Source organism: Chanodichthys erythropterus, chromosome 23, assembly GCF_024489055.1.
Source record: "Chanodichthys erythropterus isolate Z2021 chromosome 23, ASM2448905v1, whole genome shotgun sequence".
Taxonomy (NCBI): Eukaryota; Metazoa; Chordata; class Actinopteri; order Cypriniformes; family Xenocyprididae; genus Chanodichthys; species Chanodichthys erythropterus.
The window spans coordinates 7,351,529-7,374,068 of record NC_090243.1 but is presented as its reverse complement, the minus strand read 5'-3'; the positions used below and the strand labels follow the sequence as shown (position 1 = coordinate 7,374,068).

At 35.5% G+C, this 22,540-nt stretch overlaps 1 protein-coding gene across 2 annotated transcripts in view; it reads left to right on the top strand.

Annotated features, from left to right (window-relative positions):
* The window catches only part of ctdspla (CTD (carboxy-terminal domain, RNA polymerase II, polypeptide A) small phosphatase-like a), a 46,401-nt gene that overhangs the window by 7,035 nt on the left and 16,826 nt on the right, over positions 1-22,540 (top strand). Inside the window, exons 2-3 of one of the 2 annotated variants that reach the window (XM_067377802.1) lie at positions 16,015-16,172; positions 18,837-18,869. In XM_067377802.1, the coding sequence (XP_067233903.1) occupies positions 16,015-16,172; positions 18,837-18,869 (191 nt within the window). The remainder of the gene's footprint in view (positions 1-16,014; positions 16,173-18,836; positions 18,870-22,540) is intronic. The other variant, XM_067377803.1, reaches the window with a different exon arrangement.

Below are 22,540 nucleotides of genomic sequence, written 5' to 3'. Positions count from 1 at the left end.
ATAAAGACGCCTCTGGCTTCCCCCATAATACTTTACTCTCTATAACTAGCATATTGGAACATGATGTGCTAATAATATTCAGTTTCCCAGGCTTTCCTGAGGCTACAGCTACATGCCCTCACGGGTTGGGATTGAATTAAATCAAATTCACTGTACTGCTTAATGCTTTGGTGTTGCGTTGCTGCTGAACTGACCAGCTTTGCTCTAATAAGTCTTATCTTTGTCAGGTATCATTGGATGAGCCGTTTACCTTAATCAGATTAGGAAGTGTCTGAGCATGGATGTTTATTCCCACACCGTTCAAGTCATCTGCCAATTAGAAGCTGCTTGGTAGCTCCTACAGAATCATATTTCAACAAGGAGGAGCCACCAATGCTGTGGTCCTTATGCAAAATGGATTTGTTCCCTTGCTCAATAGCAAGAGGATGTTAAGGCTGTTTAATTATTGTTTGACTTCCTAATGTAACAGCATAATTAGTTCTCAATGTTAGTTCCTTCAAAAACATACCAAAACATTGAGTTCAATAGTTTTTAACAAAAAGCATGATCATTGTGCTTATATGGCCATTGATAAGCCAGTCACCTACTACTGGCTAAACATGTTTCAATGTTGACTTATTTTGATCTTAAAGCAGACTTTTTCGAATAATGTCAATCCACAAATATGATTTTCCTGTTTATTACTGTGAAGCTTCTTTGAAACTAACTGTATTGTATAAAGCACTATATAAATGAAGGTGACTTGACTTGACTGTATTGTAACTGATCTTTGAGGCTTGGAGAAGGTGTTGCATCTGTTGAGATTCAGAAGCTTGAGGCACTTGTGAGAAACGGTTCCGCACTAAAGTTCAGACCCACCATCAGAAGCCTCAGAGGTATTTATTCTCTTCTTAAGACACTCTTCCTTTTTTTAATTGTTAATGTCATCTCTGAAGACTTCATCACTAAAAGCTCTGAGGATTTGTGGCTTCTGGAAGGCTGATGGATGTGTTGAAAGAAAGCTGAGGAGATGGAATACTCTTGGCGGTCAGAGCAGCCAGAAGCCTTCGGGGTCAGAAAGAGTGGGTGGGCTTCGCTTCCGCTTGTGTAATTATACTCACGCTGGCACCCTCCTGAGCTCTTCATTTGATGGCGCTGGGTGTGTGTTAATGTGTTAGTATTTGTTATCTTAGTGTGAATGTGTGAATTACTGTCTCTCTCAGTCTTAGGCTTTCTGTATTTAACACTTCTGTAGACTTTGATAGTAGTACGAATTTGTGCTTCAGCATATGTTTGTGCTTGTTGTGTTATTTATGCAGCAGATCTCTTGTGCTTTGTTTGAGCTTTGCTTCTGGTTTGTTTTGGAACGGATTGTCATTCCAGTAATAATACAAGACACTGATTGCCAGAAATAATATTGCATTTTCATAAATATGTTATTTTTTTTTTTACCACAAAAATTATTCAATAATAATATAATTAATATTATATTTAATTGTATTTTATTTATTTTTCTATTATTTTAATATATTTAATTAATATTTTATTTTATTATTTTTGACTGTTTATGTATATATAATTTTTTTTTTTTTTTCAAAAAAAGGTGAATACAAATAAAAAATGACTTATTTATACATACATATTTATTAGGTTTTTAAATTGCAATAATTTGCAGCTGGAAATTATACAGCTATTACGTAACTCCATAAAACTTTATTTTTTAAGGAATATCACAATGTTTCTTCCATGTTTTAATATGAACGGTAAACTTCTGTTGTGCAAGTACTTTGTTTCCAATTTTTTTGTTTGATTACGTAAAATATTTTTTTTAATTGTTTGTTTTTATGCCTTCATTTGAATACCACTGTTTTTAATAACATTTTTATTAAATCATAAATCCAGAACAAATAAATAAACAAAAAAATCCGGAAACAATAAACCATTTCATAGATCCCCATTATTTCTTTATTTGTTAAAACAGAAAAAAATAAATCTAGAAAAATTAAAATGTGAAAAAAGGAATTGTCTTTTATGTACACATATTGACTTATATCCAAGTAAATTTTAACAGTATAAAACCTTCCATTATATGTTGATGTTAATCATCATAACTGCATGATTCAGATAGTGTACCATGTTCTCATAGTTGCAGAAACAGCCGTTTCCTCCAGTGGAGAGAGTCTTAATATTAGACCTACCGACCTTGGCTGTGTGGGCAGTCAGCGTTCCCCTGGGCCCAGAGTGGTTCTCTCTGTGTATGTGTCTTAAACTGGGTATAATGGCTCAAGTTCACTCCATTAGGTGAGGGGTAATAGTGTCTTGGAACAGGAGATTGTCAAAAGGGAACAACAGGAGGCAGGCTGGGACATGACCAAAACATGCTCTGATGATTTTGACGCCTTTTGAATCAGACCACTTTAAACTGGCAGATTGGTGGTGAATGGCTAAAGTACTCACAGACATAGAGCCTCCTACACTCCAATCTACTTTTTTTTATAGATGTTTGCCAAGGCTATTATAGTGCATACTTCTAAAGTTAGAGCTTTGAACTTTTATGTATGATCCTTCCCACACCTTTGTGCTACAGACATGAATGATACCCCAAATCATTTAGATTTTCGAGGAGAGGTGTGCTATTATTTTTCTAACCGATCTCACCTTTTTTTTCCTGGTGGGCGATGAAATGGACAAGAAAATCCTTTAGACATGCATTGCAGAAGTGAACTAAGCCATTTCTAGAGACCAGAATATCATAGAGACTTGAAAGTTGGGTTCTTTTTATTTGGAACAGTAAGCTGCTACCCAAAACCTCCTAACAACCACATAAAAACATGTTTAAAAACACCTTAGCAACTCCATAGCAATGCCTTGGCAACCATCCACAACATCCTAAGAACATGGTGGCAGGTTTTGTATGGTCAAGCCCACTCACATTTTGTTCTTTTGATTTTGGCCAATTAGCAGCCAGCCAAAACATCCTGGCAACTGCATAGCAGCATGCTAAAACACTCAGAATACCTTAGCAACGGCATAGCTACACCTTGGCAACAATCCACAACACACTAGCAAAGTGGCAGCAGATTTTGTAAGCTCAAGCCCACTCACATTTTCTTCTTTTGATCTGGACCAGTAAGAAACCACCCAGAACATCCTAGCAACCACATAGAAACATGTTAAAAGGCAGTCAGAATATCTTAGCAACTGCATAGCAACACCCTGGAAACCATCCTCAACAAATTAACAACTTGGCAATAGGTTTTATATGGTCAATCCCATTCACATTTTCTTCTTTTGACCTGGACCAGTAAGCAACGCTCAGAACATCCCAGCAACCACATAGCAAAATGTTAAATGGCAGTCTGAATATCATAGCAACTGCATAGCAACACCCTGGCAACCATCCTCAACAAATTAGCAACTTGGCAACAGGTCATATATGGTCAATCCTTCTCACATATTCTTCTTTTGATCTGGACCAGTAAGCAACCATTTAGAACATCCCAGCAACCACATAGCAAAATGCTAAATGGCAGTCCAAATATCTTAGCAACTGCATAGCAACTCCCTGTTAACCTTCCTCAACAAATTAGCAACTTGGCTACAGTTTTTATATGGTCAATCCCACACATTTTCTTCTTTTGATCTGGACCAGTGAGCAACCACCCAGAACATCCTAGCAACCACATAGCAATATGCTAAAAGGCAGTCAGAATATCTTAGCAACTACATAGCAACACCCTGGCAACCATCCTCAACGAATTAGCAACTGCAACAGCATAGCAATGTTCTAAAACCAGAATGCCTTAGCAATTGTATAGTGACCATCCATAACTCACTAGCAAAGTGACAACAGATTTTGTATGGCCCAGCCCATTAACGTTTTCTTCAGAAAATCTCAAATTAAAATTCAGATTGCCTGCTCATAAATACCAGCATATGCACTACCCACTAGGCCACATCTCCCACTAATCTATGCTTCTCCTAAATGTAATGACTGAATATAATGCTTAATTTCATTTTTGATTGAAAATTCCTGTTTTCTCTGTGAAAGGACACTTCAGAATATAAAAGAATATTTAAAGTCTAGTGCATATGTGTGTGTGTGTGTGTGTCTAGGTCAGTAAAACAATGCCATTCTGTATGAAATCTGCGAGTTTCTGTTGAGTCTTCAAAGTGAAGGGTGAACTACATTTAACGGTGAGCTTGTCTCCTGAGAGATCTATAAAGTAGAGCAGTGGTGCTGTAGGGGAATGTTTGTGTCTGGAAACGACATGATTACCTGCTTTCAGCAGATGGGAACCTATTCAGTAACCTGCAAATGACCACTGACATTCTCTGAGTTCAATAACAGGGACGCCCCACCAAATTTAGATACGACAATCTGTATTCCAGTCATGGGGAATCCACCCGTCAATCCAAGCACTTTTATTTGCATAAAAATCAGCTTACAGGCACACGTCTCTTTGTAAGACTGTCATTGTCACCAGCGTGCCCTTTTCGCAACAGTCCCGAGAGACCATGCCTGGATCAGATGCTAATGTCAGAATCAGTAAGACACAGAGACAGAGCGTGAAACATATTGTTTGCAGTAGTCTTACATCTGCTATCTTCAGTCTTTTTCTCCCTCCCACCTCATCTGCTCTGCTTTTTCCAAAACAACGTGGGACGTGTTGTGTAACAGGGCTGAATAGTCACATCTCTCTCATTATTTTCATCAGCTAATTCCACTGTGCCTGTCACATCCTTCGTTTCTTCAGCATCAATAACGTGGCTGCTGGGTCCGGAGGGGTCTCGTCAACAACGTGGTACATCGCGAACTCAAATGAGAGATGAGTTCTTCATACCACCCCGGCATTGTCACTACTGAGCAGTTTGGGGAAAAGATCAGATTATTCTCTTCGTTTTGGTTGTGGGTACAAGCAGTGCATTTTCATGTTCCCATCATATGTCAGATAAAATCACACACAAAAAAATGTAACTCATATAATATTGATAATATTAAATAATACATTAAATATTAAATCATTTTTTAATATTGAGATCAGTTTATTTTAATTAAATAAATTAGTTAATTTTTTCATGGTATAACAGTTTAGATTACGAACCTATGGAAGCTTGTAACGGAAGTAACGGAAAATTGCGACTTTTTATCTCACAATTGTTAGTTATAATGTCAGAATTACGATATAAACTAAACTTGCAATTCTGACTTATTTCTTTCAATTGCGAGTTTATATTTCACAATTTTGACTTTTTTTCACAATTTCGAGTTTATGTATCGCAATTCTGACTTTTTTTCTCAGAACTGTGAGATATAAACTCGCAATTGTGAGTTATAAAGTCAAATTCTGTGGGAAAAGTAAATTGGGATTATCTCGCAATTCTGACTTTTTTTCACAATTGTGAGTTTATATCTCGAAATTCAGATTTTTTTTCTTATAATTGTGAGTCAATATATCGCACTTCTGACTTTTTTCTCAGAATTGTGAGATAAACTCGCAATTGCGAGTTAAAATGTCAAATTCTGAGGAAAAAAGAATTACGACTTTATATTTTGCAATTCTGACTATATAACTTGCAGTTGTGACTTTTTATATCACACAATTCTGAGAAAGAAAAAAAAAGTTTCAATTACCTTTTTTTATTTTTTGAGTGATGGAAAAAATCTGAGATGAGAGGAAAAATTGTGTCAATGCTTTTGGGTTCTCTCACAAATGTTTTGCGTTCCCCTGAGAAGCTTTGCATCCCTATAACTACTTCGACTAAGTTGGTTTGAGTGAAAAATGTTTTTTATTTGAATTGTAAAACAAATAAATTTGGTTCCCCTTTATATTAAGTGGCCTTAACTACTATGTACTTACAACAAAAAAGTAAGTACAATGTACTTATTGGGTTCATATTGAATTGCAAAACACTTTTGCTGCTATTGAGATGGGATACGGGTAAGGTTAGGTTCAGGTTTGGTGGTATGGGTAGGTTTAAGGGTGGGTTAAGGTATAAGGGTTGGGTCAACAGTGTAATTATAAATGTAATTACAGAAATTAATTACAGATGTAATTACATGCAGGTGTTTTTAAAATATAAGTACAATGTAAAAACATGTATGTACACAATAAGTACAATGTATCGAATTATTAATTTAAATGTACGTACAGAGTAGTTAAGGCCACTTAATATAATGTGGGACCAAAATTTTTTGCTTTTAATTTTCTTGACATTTTGTCAATAATCAAGTTCTAAAGTTACTGCATTTGAAGATGCTTGAGATGTACTTTTGGCGGACTGTCTTTAATGCTCTTTGAGGCTCACCACTAAATTGCTTATGCTGCATGCGTGTGTTATGCAACAGTATCAGGCTAGGGTGAAATACACACCAAGGAATGTTGTCTTACCTGAAAAATTCAGAAATCAGTATTTTTTTTTTCTGTGATGATGAAGACACATTATCAAAATTGAGATCCCCATGAATGTGCCATGTTTGATGGGTTCTTCTTGTCTATCTTCTGAAAAGAAGCTTCTTTTTTTCTAATAAACTGCCTTTCTGTCTAACCTAATCCTCATAAACTTTATGTATATTAGTTAACTTTGTGGCCTTTTGATTACAACAGAAACACATAGACAAACCCACTTGGACAATTTCCACAATGGAAATCTATGGGCCAATTTGGTACTCCATAGACTACCATTGTAAACATTTATCTGTCAACACATTTTAAAAAAAAAAAACATTTTTTTTGAATGTTGTCACATTGGATAAAAGACAGTTTGAGTGGCTAAATGTGCCTCCTTATAATCAGACTTCAAACGCTAGCATTTCTCTTTTTCCTTGTCTTGTTCAATGCATTGTAATGAATAGTTTCCTGACAGATCATTCTACTTTTAGTCCTCTTCGCTTGGTGCTCTTGTTAAAACATTGTTTAAGGCAGTGGAGCACAACATTGAATTGTAATTCTGCTGTAGCTGAGCCAAGTCTTACCTCATATATTTGTATTTTAAGACACACCTGGTCCAGCCTGAGATTCAGTAAAAGGAACTCCCTGCCTCAAGGTGATGCCTTTGAGTCGGTACATACTGTGTGTGTATGCATGCTACAATCCTCTTTGGCCTCACAAAGCTATCAAACATAAGTGCTAGTTATCTCCAAAGCAAAACAACAAGTGCTTTGATACTAATCATTGGTAAGGCCCAGGAGAGGCTTCAAACAAGTGCTTACTTGACATCACAGTAAGAGGCGGCATTTATTTCGTTATCAAAAACAACTAACAGATACCGTACAGCAGTGTCTGCTCTACTACTATTCACACTGGTAACACCATGGTAAAATAAAATGAGTTTTAGAGTTTAGAATTGAATGTGATTTATATATATATATATAAAATTTGGATTAGGAGATGCAAACATGAAAAACATTCTGTGACAGGAATAGATCACTGGACAGTCAACAGTCATTTATGTCTTCATCACTCTGCTGTCTCAGCTCTGTGATGTCCTCTGGTTTACATCATCCTATAACAGACTCGAGACAGACAATGTGAGCTGCACACCGAATATGCAAACATTTAAAATCCTATGATGTAAGACATGGATCTTCACTACTCATCTGGCTGATTAGGTAAGAAACCAGCCTAAGGGAATACTTTAGCAATTGGCTTCACTAAGACAAAACGTATTGTTTGAGTAAGATAATACAGTGTAGAGGATATATACAGTTAAACTCTTTCTCATTTTTCCTCTTTCGGATCAGCTTTCGGAACAAGACCACAAGATTTGTGAAGTTGTTGTTTATTAGCCCCGTTTCCTTTGCTTGCTCACAGCGGACTGACAGTCTTAATTATTAAAGCAACAGCTGAGCGAACGTTTGGTGCTTAACCCGGCCCTTGCTTCTCTCTGTTTCTGTATCCCTCTCTTATTTAACCTTTCCCCCATTTCTTTTACGCCACACAAACCCTCACAAACACACTGACCACAGCCAGTTCTGACCCCAGTAATGAAGCTGGGGGTCTGTGTTCTTTGCAGATGGGCAGTTTTCCACGCTTTGGGTCAGAGGGTTATTATCTCTTCCTGTCAGGAATGTCAGGAATTTCCTGCACTTTCCTCTTCCGGCTGTGAGAGCATAGAAACCGTGCCCACCCATGTGACCGCTCGGCATCGGATTACCTCACTCGCAGACTGTGGGAATGGTCCGCACACGATGAAAACAAAGCTTCAGCCGGAGTTCCATTTGCTAAACTGGAAACTGCCGTATGAATTTGTCTTTGCAACTCTTGTTTTGTATATTGAGATTCCCTTCGCATTTGTGTTTTTGTGCATTGTGATTTGCTAAAAAGACAGCTGTCAATCAAACATCAGCATTTTAGGACCGTCAGGACTTGTAGACTTGGTTTTCCATCAGTTGGTGTCTGCAGGATTCTGAGTTCTCCACTGTCTCCTGTGTTATAGGTTTGGATGTTGTTTGAATTTGAGTATTATCGATTCCCAGTTTTGATTCCAATATGGTAAAAAAAAAAAAAAAAAAAAAATATATATATATATATATATATATATATATATATATATATATTTTTATATATATATTAGTCAAACATTTAGATATCAAACGTATTTATTCTCCCTCTTTTTGCAAAACATTCTGTTGCAGCTGAATACTATGAACAAAAATCGGCAGCGTGAACAACCAACTAATAAACTAGACTAACTAATATAAATTTCAAACATTATTGAAAACAAGTAAACAGTCAGTAATACAATAAGAGCAAATAAGCAAATTAGTAATAGCACAAATAAATAAAACTGAAAAAAGAACAGAAATTGAAGTCAAATGTAAAATAAAACTGCGTAGTCTGCTTTTTATAAATATTATATAAATTAATCCTTATTAAAGTTAAAAGTTATTCAGTCAAAAGATCAGTGAGTGATTTTCTGTCTTTTTTCTTTGATTAACAGTGATGACACAGACGGCAGCAGGTTTATTAGGCTACTGTCACTTTAAGACCTAATGCACGGATCCATTATACTGTTACACATGCGTTTTGTTTCTCAACTGTTTGTTCAAGACGTAACAGACTGTGTTTATAAGGATATTTTAACATAATTTTGTGTGTTTTTCACAGTTCAAGCGCAAGAAGACTCAAAAGAGAACTCAATTCAGTATTTGTGTGCCGAATCGAAATTTTAATTTTAATTTCCAATCCTATTGGTAGCTCTACTACATTCTTAAAAATGCTTTTGTTCAGCAAACAAAATTAATGCAACAGTTTGCATCAATCTTTTTGAGTTATGACAACTTCTAATGAAATTTTGTTCAACCAACAAAGTACACAGAGTAAAGAGTGTTAAATGTAACTTATTCAGCAAGTAAATTAAACAAACAAATAAAACATGACTACTTTTTTTCTTTTTCTTTTTTTACAAAAAAATCAATTAATGTAGAAACTGCAGACCATATTAAGTTGTTAATGTAAAATAATGTAATTATCAATGTTATTTTGTCAACAGAACTCATCAAAATAAAATTTAATATATACATTCAAAAAAATTTAATATAAATATATTTAATAAATAAATCAATAAATTAGAGTGTTTGAATTATTAACTTGCAACCATGCATTTATTTAAGTTCTGGTGACTGGTCCCCTGAATTTCTTCTTTTATTTTTTATTTTTTTTTTTTGGAGTGACTGCATGATATGGGGGAAAAGCTAATTGTGATTTTATTTTTCTCTCTCTCTCTCTCTGAGTAAAAACTGTATTTTTTTAAAAATGCAACCAAAAAAGCTCCAGGTTTGTGTATAAAAAAAATAGTGATTAAATATCAAAATGACTATGCTAATATAGTAGTAGTAGTACTAAATAAAAATATTAAACAAAACAAGACATGTTATTTAACAACAACAATAATTATTATTATTATTATAATTATTTTATTTCCACTGAACAACTGTAAAATGACAGTTACTAACATTTATGGCTATCTTAAATTCTTCATTTTCAAACATTAAACCATCAAGCCCTTATTGCTTCTCTTTTGTTGACAACAGTTGGATTATAAACACTTCTCATTACACATTTGGGAAGATGGTTGGCACATGTTGCCTTCTCAAATGCATGTTATATTTTTTCAATAGAATATACAGCATTTCAGGCTAGCAGGGATGGCACCGCCATGCAAATTGACTCCAGCCACATTCCTGTGGTCAGCCAGAGAATATGTTTTTAGATGGCTATGTTTGTATGTGCGCGTGTGGAGAAAACCCTGTTTGTGTTGGACTGGTGGTTGTTCAGAGGGCTGGTATAGGGTACAGACTTCATTACACTGGCCCATCTCCTGCATTCTCCCTCCCTCCATCTCTCCCTCTGGCATCCTTCCCACCTGCATATTATTAGACTGCCGTGCAGGGCAGACAATCAAGGCGGGAAAATAGCCTCAAAATGGAGGCCCGGGAGGGAAGGATTGCACAGGAACGGTGTTTTGGGAATGTGAACGAAGAGGTTGGACTGTACCATGTGTTCTATGACAAACAGTGTATCCTCAGTAGACTTAGTTGCTCCCTATAATAAGCTTGAGAACTTGTTTAAGAGTGCAATTATGTTTTAATACACAGTTATTAAATCACCCTCTGAATAGCATTTCTATGTGGAAGGTTGTTCGGCTCGTTTGCGTCTCGTTATGCCTCAGAGCCCAGCTTGTCAACTGACAGGTAATTATAGTTGGATAGAAAATCAGAGGGTCTAGAGCCTATGTCTGTGTCTTTGGCGACGCCCACCCAATCTCTCAAATTAGTTTCGCACAAGTACATTACGATCTGTTTATAGACACTCCTTGTGTGACTGTTCTTTTATTTTTCTAAAAATTTTAATTTTATTTTGGGATGTTGCAAAGCTTGTGTAACTGTTCCTTTATAATAAAGAGGACAGCAATAATTTCAAATGTGTCACCTGTTCTGTCTGAACATTAACTCAAATTTGCTTGCCAGTGATTTCTCACCGATTTTTTTTTTTTTTTTTTTACAAGAAAAAAAATAAATTTGAATTCATTTTTATAATGCAAATTTTCAGGCCCCTTTTACACTAGTGCGTTTTTGTTTTAAAACGGCGTTTTAAAATGAAAATGATTCCTGTCTACACTGGCGTTTCCACAGCATTTCAGAAACGATCTCTGTCTACATTACACGGCCGAAAACGCATGTCACATGACTGTTCATGGACACTGGGCATGCACGTACAAGCGTAAACGGTTGCCTCTTGCTCATGTAGGTAGCTGCAGTATGTTTTTAAAAAAATGCTGAGTTTAACTGCACAGTGGCTGCTAAAAATTACAAAAAAGCCAGCAAAGATTGCAGTTCGGTCTCCATGTTATTGTTTACACAGTCGTCAAGGATACGCAGAGCGAACGTGGGCAGCAACGCCATCGTTTTCAAAGTCTGGTCCGTTTTGGTCCGTTGATACTGAAACTCAATCCTGGCGTTTTCAAACTAAAACAGGCTCTGCATCGTTTTCGAAAGTCTCAGTTTTCGATGTTTGAAAAAGCTGGCATAGTGTAAATGACAGGTGTAACTGTAGCAAAACGTATGCATTTTAAAACGAAAACATACTAGTGTAAATTCTATTCTTTAAAGGGTTAGTTCACCCAAAAAACGAAAATTCTGTCATTTATTACTCACCCTCATGCCGTTCCACACCCGTAAGACCTTCATTAATCTTCAGAACACAAATTAAGATATTTTAGTTGAAATCCGATGGCTCCGTGAGGCCTCCATAGGGAGCAATGGATACTTCCTCTCTCAAGATCCATAAAGGTACTAAAAACATATTTAAATCAGTTCATGTGAGTACAGTGGTTCAATATTAATATTATAAAGTGACGAGAATATTTTTGGAGCACCAAAAAAAACTAAATAACGACTTATTTAGTGATGGCCGATTTCAAAACACTGCTTCAGGAAGATTCGGAGCATAAATGAATCAGTGTGTCGAATATGCTGTTCAGAGCGCCAAAGTAACATGATTTCAGCCGTTGGCAGTTTGACACGCGATCCGAATCATGATTCGATACACTGATTCATTTATGCTCCGATGCTTTTGGATGAATTTACTTTGGGACTGTTTATTTAAAAAAAAAAAAAAAAGCAAGGAAATTCTTGTTTTCCATAATATCTTCCTTTTAAATCACACTTGTGTAGTGCAGTCATTTCTGAAAATAGAAGCAGGTGACCTGCTGTACTAATCCAGGTGGTTAATAATGGCTCCAGCCAAGGCTTGTTGTTTGGGGATCATCATAAAGATTAATGTACTTGGGCTGGACTGAGTTCTTGTCAACCTCATCAAGCTGTACTGGGCCACAGGAAGCGGATTTCCTCATGGTCTGATGCTCTGTGTGACCTTATGTGTTTTCCAATAGCAGTAATCAGACAGATGCTGTTAGCTATTACCCTAATGCTTCTTCCATTATGAGATTGAGACCCGCTTGGCTCACGGGTTTTATTTTTATTTAACCTTTATATAAGGAGGTTAGACGTGCTGAGATATTAAAGCTTTTGAACAAGAGATACTGTACCTGGCCAAGATCAGCAATGGCACAAAAAGTTTGAGACTCCCAGTTGAATAAGTTATCCTATTTAGTACCCCAGCTTAAATTAACAAATAATAGGCTGAAAATCACAATACATTTTTTTTCTGCAAACAGTTGTACTGCTCTGTACTAGTTCCTGATTTATTGAAAGTGTATAATTGGTTGATTGTTACCACTTTAAGGTGCAGTAACAACAGACATTACTGCAACAACGAGAGCATTTGGCCCTCACGACTGACCTGGATAACGTGAAACCCAATCTGTACCGTGCCAGTTTAACGTGCAGCAGGTCACAAGATAGGAGTATGACTAGAAAGACACATCTAGACCGACATCTCAGTCATCAGTGATTGAGCCTATTGTTACTCAATTTAAAAGGAAAAATAAAAAATACACATTTTCCAAATGCTATTTTGCTCACCCCTTCTGTTTTGCCAATTGCCATACTCCTGAAAAATATCATGCACATATGTGTGCATAGCCAGAATGTTATTGTAAGATGGGCAAATAAATTACTTAAAGGACAGCTTTTGTTTTGTTTTGTTTTGTTTTGCAAATAAAATACTTCAAATGGAAAGCTTTTGTTTTGTTTTGCAAATAAGTTACTTCAAACGGAGAGCTTTTGTTTTGTTTTTGTTTTGTTTTTTGTTTTGTTTTGCAAATTAGTTACTTTAAAGGAAGGCTTTTGGTGTTTGTTTTGCAAAGAAGTTACTTCAAATGGAAAGCTTTTGTTTTGTTTTGTTTTGCAAATTAGTTACTTCAAATGGAAAGCTTTTGTTTTGTTTTTTTTTTGCAAATAAGTTACTTCAAAAGGAGAGCTTTTGTTTTGTTTTTGTTTTGTTTTTTGTTTTGTTTTGCAAATTAGTTACTTTAAAGGAAGGCTTTTGGTGTTTGTTTTGCAAAGAAGTTACTTCAAATGGAAAGCTTTTGTTTTGTTTTGTTTTGCAAATTAGTTACTTCAAATGGAAAGCTTTTGTTTTGTTTTGTTTTGCAAATAAGTTACTTCAAAAGGAGAGCTTTTGTTTTGTTTTTGTTTTGTTTTTTGTTTTGTTTTGCAAATTAGTTACTTTAAAGGAAGGCTTTTGGTGTTTGTTTTGCAAAGAAGTTACTTCAAATGGAAAGCTTTTTTGTTTTGTTTGTTTTGCAAAGAAGTTACTTCAAATGGAAAGCTTTTGTTTTTGTTTTGTTTTGCAAATAAGTTACTTCAAATGGAAAGCTTTTGTTTTTGTTTTATTTTGCAAATGAGTTACTTCAAAAGGGTCCGTGTATCTTTTGGTCATTCGTTTTTTCATTTAATATTGAAATCGGAAAATTAAAAAAACGGCACCTTTTTCGCTTATCATTTTTTTCAAACAAAACGAAAAATGAGAATTTGGCTTGTTTTTTTTTTTTGTTGTTGTTGTTGTTTTTTGTTTTTTTTTGTTTTTCATTCAGTGTTTGAAAATGAATAAACAACTTGAATATTTGATCTCACAACTTAAATATTTGATCTCAACTTGTGGGCGGGAATGAAACACCCCTTTCTGTTTTGCAAATAAGTTACTACAAAAGGAAAGCTTTTGTTTTGTTTTGTTTTTTGTTTTGTTTTGTTTTGTTTTTTGTTTTGTTTTGTTTTGTTTTGTTTTGTTTTGTTTTGTTTTGTTTTTGTTTTGTTTTTGTTTTTTTGTTTTCCAAATGAGTTACTTCAAAAGGAAAGCTTTTGGGTCCGTGCACTTTTGCGTCCATTCCTTTTTCATTTTTTAACCACGTCAAGAAAAACAAAAAACGAACGGTTGTTTTATTTTTAAATGCTATGGTGAATACCAAAATTTAAATTAAAACCGAATACACAAATTTCATGTGCACAAAATATTGTCTTAAAAAATTGTCTTATTTTGAGGTTTTTGTTTATTACGTTTTACATCTTTATAAACCAAAATTTAAAAAGGATAGATTAAAGTCAAAGAAATGTCAATTTACAAGTTTTCTTTTGTAAAATTGTTGTTTCCACCACACTTTCGAGAGCCATGTCTCTGAAACATGATAATACTTGACTTGATTTCCACCCCATTCTCACTCACGAGGGGTCCGATAGCCTACTGCCGCATGTCCAAGAGATGCTATACTGGTGGCAAATGCATCCAGCGAAGCGGGATATTCTAAGTGCTTAACGTGAAAAATGCTTAATGTAGGTGATATTGGAGGAGCAAATTCACTATAAGCAGCCCACTATGAACACAATTAATAACACGTTAAGCATTTTCCTAGTAAATAAAACACAGTTATGAAGAAAACACTAATGCATTAAGCCACTGATATTAATGTTAGAGCGCTAAACAAGAGGCTATAAGGTTTAGAAATGTAATGTTTAGGTTAAAATATAAATGTACAAATACTAATAATAGTAATTTAACGAATAAAAATTAATCAATGTCATTTAGGCAGGCTCTTGAAGTGAGTCATTCTATTGACGCCAGAGGAAAAGGCACTAGAGGGCGCTTTAGCGTCTGTGTGTATGACGAGAAACACTCGAAAATAAATTTTGCATTTTTACCTATTAAAAAACAAGTTGTATATCATTTATGTTATTTTTAATAAAATATTAATCTTGCATAAAGAAAATTGGCTTACATCTGCTAATTCTATTCATAAGTGTTAAAATAAAAAAACAAAGAAACCGTATTTTCCATTTTTCATTTCTGGTTTAAAAAAGGAAAAATGAATGGACGCAAAAGTACACGGACCCTTTTGTTTTTCTGTTTTGTTTTGCAAATAAGTTACTTCAAAAGGAAAGCTTTTGTTTTGTTTTGGTTTTTGTTTTGTTTTGTAAGATTCTCCGTTTATTTTGGCATGGTGCAAACTGTTCTTTTACAATAAAGAGGACATCTTTTTTTTTTATTTAATTTAATTTAATTTAATTTAATTTTGACCCTTGACATCATACAAATGTTTGCATAGCAACTATAAAGCGTTTACCTGATGTTAATCTTGCAACTGACTAACTAAATTTTTTCTTAAGGATATTAGACCCACTGCTGTCATCTTACCCACATTCAGCATTTACAAATAGGAGTTTCATGTCAAATAGGGAGCTTTTAATGCGGGTTTTGTAAGTGTACTTGAGACATATTGCTGTACACTATGACGTTCAGTTGTATTCAAGGAATGCAATCGCAGAACAGCAGGCGTGTAAGCGCAGGGGGCAAAGGTGACAGAGTCGCCCATGGAGATGCGTTCTGTGTACCATAATACACAAAAGGAGCTGTTTGCACACTTGTTCGGTCATGTGTGCTTTATACGGTAACCAATAAGCAAACTCCAACGGACCGTTGTTTTTTCTCTCGTTACGACCTCCTTCGTGAATGTGCGCTGTATGCGAGGCCGATGGGTTTTAAGTTACAGGGCAGGGAAGGTAAAGCCCCAGATGTTTTGAACAGTTTGTACATTGCAGTGACCAACGTGTGGTGTGTGTGTTTTTCTCTGTCACAGTCTCCCAGTCCAACAGCAGTTTAAAGAAACACAGGAACAGAAGTATCTTTAGTCCCTTCTTCTGCTGTTTCCGGGACTATAATGCAGAACCACCAGCCACCAACAACAAGACCTGCTCCCTCCCTCCACCTGCCGAGGAGAACAGCAGCCCTCCAAAGGTGAGGCCTCATTTATTTCTCTAATGGCACTTTTACCTGCGTGAAAATCTTTGGCACTGGATGCATGAAATTGGACAGCTTAGTTTACTGCGTTTGAATTGCTAAGGTTGTGTGGGCTCAGAATAACGTATTTTTATTAGCAAACTTTGCTCGTTTTCTCTCGGTTTAGCTGAGGGTTTTTTTTTTTTTCTTGTTTGCGAGCTGCGCCCGAATGCAGGCTCTGTGCACACTGTTCCCGTGTCCATACCGCAAAGTTTTCCAGCTGTTCCGAACTCTGTGAACCCACCGTGATGTTTACCATCCAGTTCTAGAAATGATGGGCCTGCTTCCCCACACACACATTCTTCAGTTTCCACACACACGCTCGCTCGCTCTCTCACATTCCTGAACTGGTTCTTTAATTCCAATAAAGTGTGTCTTGTGTGATTGATTACTTGCTGCCCAGTTTGTTCCTTCCCCTCTTTTTCTTTCTCTCTTTATGCCATTTGCTATGTACACTTAAGAGGGAATACACTAAGAATGCATTGCACATGCTGATAGTGTTGTTTATTTGCACGTTGTTTGGGCTGTTTTCATTTTTATAAAGCAATTATGCAAAGCAGGTCACCACAAAGGACAATAAAATGCACAAATGAGATCTCTTTAATATTTTAGTTGTTTCTCCTTTAGGGAAGAAAACAAATTGAGAGCAAATTGAGACTTTTGCTAACAAAATACTAAAGTCTGCAATAAATAGTCCATGATTTCTTCAAATTCTTACATGAAAAAAACTGAGCTAATTAATTTGTTATAACATTAATTTTACATTAGAATTGGTAAAAACTAATTTCTATTTTAATTTTAATTTTAGGAGAAACATCTGAGACAGAATTGATACTTGAAGGAAACACAACCAAGAACTCCAATAAAACTCCTTTGCTATAAAAGAGCAACCTTTGAGAAATTCAATTTTGAGAAATCCTAATTAAAGGTGCAGTAAGTGAATTCTGAAAACGCTGTTGAAAGCGGATCGGACAGAGCACCAAAAAACAATCAGCAGCAAGGGGCGTATACACTCATGACAGGGGAGGAGCCTGTGTTGCATAGCGTGTTTGTGATGTTGGGGGCGGGGCTATCGAGATAGGGGTGTGATCCTTTTTTTAGGGGCGTGTTTGTTTTGGTGATTTCAAATATCAACAGCGATTCTCAGAAATTGCTGCTTGTACCTTTTAAAAGGGTTAGTTCCCCCAAAAATTAAAATTCTGTCATTGATTACTCACCCTCATGTTGTTTCACACCTGTAAGACCTTTGTTCATCTTCGGAACACAAATTAAGATATTTTTGATAAAATCTGATGGCTCAGTGAGGCCTTTATTGACAGCAAGATAATTACTTTCAATGCCCAGAAAGCTACTAAAGACATTTAAAACGGTTCATGTGACTACAGTGGTTCAACCTTAATGTTATGAAGTGTCGAGAATACTTTTTGTGTGGCAAAAAAACAAAATAACGACTTTATTCAACAATATCTAGCAATGGATGATTTCAAAACACTGCTTCATGAAGCTTTGAAGCTTTACGAATCTTTTGTTTCGAATCAGTGGTTTAGAGCATGAAAGTCACGTGATTTCAGTAAACAAGGCTTTGTTATGTCAAAAGTGTCGAAATTTCAGTGGTTCGCAACTGAGGGGCATGGCTTTGGCAGTTTGATACACGCTCCGAACCACTGATTTGAAACAAAAGATTCATAAAGCTTCAAAGCTTCATGAAGCAGTGTTTTGAAATCGTCCATCACTAGATATTGTTGAAATTTGTAGTCGTTATTTTGTTTTTTTGGCGCACAAAAAGTATTCTGTTTTAAATATGTATTTAGTAGCTTTCTGGGCATTGAAAGTGTTAATTATCTTGCTGGCGATGCAGGCCTTACTGAGCCATCGGATTTTATCAAAAATATTTTATCTGACACATTTGTTCACATAAGACTTTTTTGTTCATCAAGAAGACTTTAAAAAATTACAGAGTACACTTTCAAATACTTGCGGTGTAGTGAGTTATTTCAGCCCATCAGTGTCTTTTGCTGATTTTTCAGTGTATTTATCTCTCACTCTCTTTCTTGTTCTTTTTCTTTCTGTCTCTTGCACACATCCAAACACACACACACATACACACAAACGCTGGGCAGTGTACCGTGTGAAATGACCTCACTGTCCGTGGTGAAACTTTAAGCCACGGCGCTCCACAAACACTCGTGTGTGCTGCCAAAGCAGGTACAGGCAGCTATAAATGGATCTGAATCAGATCGCATTACTGCGAATGTTTGCTTGTAAATGACTCGCGATCTGCAGAGGAATGTCCTGCCATTTTATATGTGCATGCACTCTAAGCTGCCCTGTTTTAGACCCACAGATACTTAAAATGAAACCCATGTGTTTTCCAGCCCTCACAGACAGAATCCTGGCAAGATTACACTGTGAACAAGGATGTGATTTTTGTCAGCATGTCTCTGTGTGTCTTAGTCATGTAATAATAATGTACAACTGTTCGTAATCTCTGCTGCGTTGTTTGCTTTACAGTGTCGTGTTTGTTGTGCTTGTTGTTGTTTTTTTGATGATCCTCTTTTTCCCATTTTGCTTTTTTTCTCTGTCTTTCTATTTTTTTTCTCTCTCTCTGATTTTATTTCTCAGTGTGATCAGGTCCAGGTCATCCCTATTCCCAGTGTATGTATTAGGCCTATCCTTTTTTTTTTGCCTGCATGCTTATGCATGTATTTTCTCTATTGAGAGAAACCTGCCTGGTTTGTTTTTCTGGGGTGCGTTTAGTTCCTTTACATTACATAAAAAATAAAAAGCAGTATCTTGGAAAACAGCTACATATTGTGCATAAATGACAGGGATTTAAAACTTGGGCTGTCAATTGATTTAAACATTTTAATTGAATTAATTACATGAAGATTATTCAAAGACATTACGTTATTGTGATAAATGCGTTGAATAGATATTACAGAAAGTGGCCGTGCAAGTCAATATATTGTTTTTTTTATTATTATTATTTTAATATTGTTTAACATTAGCCTATCACTGGCTTACAGTCTACAGCAATACATTTCGTAAATTTTTCCTGCATCTACTATTATTCAGTACAGAAATCATTCACACACAGCTTAGATTTCATAAAAAATATTTTGATCAAAATCAATACTTTCAGTAAATGTCTCTGGTCTTATTGTCCACACCATTGCACATTATTCTAAAGAAAAAAAATGGTTTGTTTTAATAATCTTTCATCAAAATATAATAACTTCTGCCTTTGATATGGTTTTTCTGCTGGCAAAACCAAAGCAGCAAGTGTGAGAAAAATATCAACCATTAATATCAAAATATCATAGCCTAACATATCAGATCAAATCCTCAACCTGGCCTTTATTATTTCTAATTCTGTTTTACTCAAAATTAAATGTTAAAAGTTAAAGGGATAGTTCACCTAAAAATAAATATTTACTTATGTCATTCTAAACCTGTTCTGTTTTAACCCATTTATACTGTCATAATATTGTTGGTAGCAATAATCTGTACTTGAGGACAACAGCAATCTCAGAAAGTCAAATCCATCCCAAACTGCACCTGCTAGAGGAAGAGCGTGCGGAGAGGTTTGCTGATCTAAGCCAGGCCTTCATGCTGGGCCTGAGATAGGGGAGACCCAAATCCTGACACACACTCCACCTGCATCTGCCTGCTCAGCAAAAACCGAGCATCCACGCTGAGAAAATGCTGGCAGGAGTTTTAATTCTCACAGTAATTGTAATCAAACCTCAGATCCGCTGGTGTTTTCTAAGATGACAGCTGGGAATGTCTCACTGCCTGCTTCCAGATCCTTCTGACTGGCTGACAATAATGACTCAAATTTTCAACTGCATGATGTCAAACTTTCAATATTTTCTCTCTAATGCATTTTGAAAGTGTCTGGATTGGGGCAAAGGTTAAGCAGATGAATTTAGAGAACCACAAACCGTCGGCTGTCATTTTTCACTTAAAGATTATCACGATGCAAGCAAGTTATAAATTGTAAAGCATTTGAAAGCCATTAAATGAATGCCAGGATTGATTGACACAGTGTTATGCTACAATTATGGTTAAAGCATTAACCATAGAGTTACAATGTAATGATGTAATTGCATGTACTCATGGGACATGCATAAATTTGACCGTGTGAGTGCTTATTTGTGTATCCATGTGGGGACCGAATGTTCCCTCAATGATAGCAAAACCTGAAAACCCTATATTGTATATTTTCAAACTGAACATTATAATGTTGCAATGCCTCACTGTAAACTCTAATGCTCAAAATAATTAATTGGTTTTGAGTAGGGCAAATTGGTTCAATCATATTAACTTTTATGAGTATTTAGAACTAAACATTAAAGTGACACATTTTAAGTAATCTGAATTGTTTCATTTTTTGAGTTTTATGAACTTGTTTCTTTTAATTTAGACAAACTTAAAATTACGTGACACTGGGCTGGAATTTCTATTTCCCAGCATGGGAGTGTAAATGATAAAATTAAGTGTTATATAATATATTTTGTGCAAGATTAATGTTAAGTTTGGAGATTTAGTAGTGTTTAATGCTTTGCTATGCTAACTTAGGAGAGTTTGTGTAATGTGTTTTTTTTTGGGGGGGGGGTTACCATCATGGTGACAAGGGGAGCATGAGCTTAGTTTGAGAACAGATATGTTAAATTTTCTACATTGCTGTACTCTTTCAGCAATTGCTATGCTATGCTAATGTTACCGAATTATTGTGTTACCAATTAGCAGTTATAGCTAGCTACATTTCCACTTTTAGAAATATTTTTTGAGATTACATGATAATTTTAAGTTAAATGTATGATTTACTCAAAAATGTTCAAGTTAAAAGCAATTCAAATGTATGAGTACAAAATTTAAATCTGCTAGTTCTGCTTACTTAAAGGTGCCCTAGATTCAAAAATGTAATTTACCTTGGCAAAGTTAAATAACAAGAGTTCAGTACATGGAAATGATATACAGTGAGTCTCAAACTCCATTGTTTCCTCCTTCTTATATAAATCTCATTTGTTTAAAAGACCTCCGAAGAACAGGCAAATTTCAACATAACAGTCGGGGTGTACGCCCCCAATATTTGCATATGCCAGCCCATGTTCCCAACATTATGAAAGGCATTAGACAAGGGCAGAATGTCTGGATCTGTGCACAGCTGAATCATCAGACTAGGTAAGCAAGCAAGAACAATAGCAAAAAATGGCAGATGGAGCGATAATAACTGACATGATCCATGATAACATGATATTTTTAGTGATATTTGTAAATTGTCTTTCTAAATGTTTCGTAAGCATGTTGCTAATGTACTGTTAAATGTGGTTAAAGTTACCATTGTTTCTTACTGTATTCACGGAGACAAGAGCCGTCGCTATTTTCATTTTTAAACACTTGCAGTCTGTATAATTCATAAACACAACTTCATTCTTTATAAATCTCTCCAACAGTGTAGCATTAGCCATTAGCCACGGAGCATAGCCTCAAACTCATTCAGAATCAAATGTAAACATCAAAATAAACACTGTATTTACGCGATTAGACATGCTGCATGACGAACACTTTGTAAAGATCCATTTTGAGGGTTATATTAGCTGTTTGAACTTAATGTTGTTTAAGGCAAGCGCGAGCTCTTGGGGCGTGGAGCACGAGATTTAAAGGGCCACACACCCTGAATCGGCTCATTTCTAATGATGCCCCAAAATAGGCAGTTTGAATGAATTTAAAAAATGAATTTAAAAAAAATCTATGGGGTATTCTTAGCTGAAACTTCACAGACACATTCAGGAGACACCTTAGACTTATATTACATCTTTTAAAAAAAAGTTCTAGGGGCACCTTTAAACTTTGAATTGCTTAACTTAAAAAATTTTATGTCAAATTTTATTGTGTTTTGTAACTTATTCAGGTTTACACCTTTGCGGCTTTTATCGGTTATCGGTCATAACATAAAAATAATTCTTGGGGAATTCAAACTATGAATTACTTATAGTTGTCTAATTTAATGCAGATAAAAATTTACTCTTCCCCTTTAAGAACAGTAGAAGTCAATGAGACCATGATATAAAACTATTTGTGTGTGCATATGTTTGGACATTGCTAAATAGGGCATCCATTTTCTAGCACTTGCACTAATATTAAGGTCATACACTAAGATTCACTGAATAGGCATTATGTTAAGTCCAAATTTGACTTGTCACATTTATATACTTTAAGGATTAGTTCACCCAAAAATGAAAATAATGTCATTAATTACTCACCCTCATGTCGTTCCACACCTGTAAGACTTCTTCAGAACACAAATTAAGATATTTTGA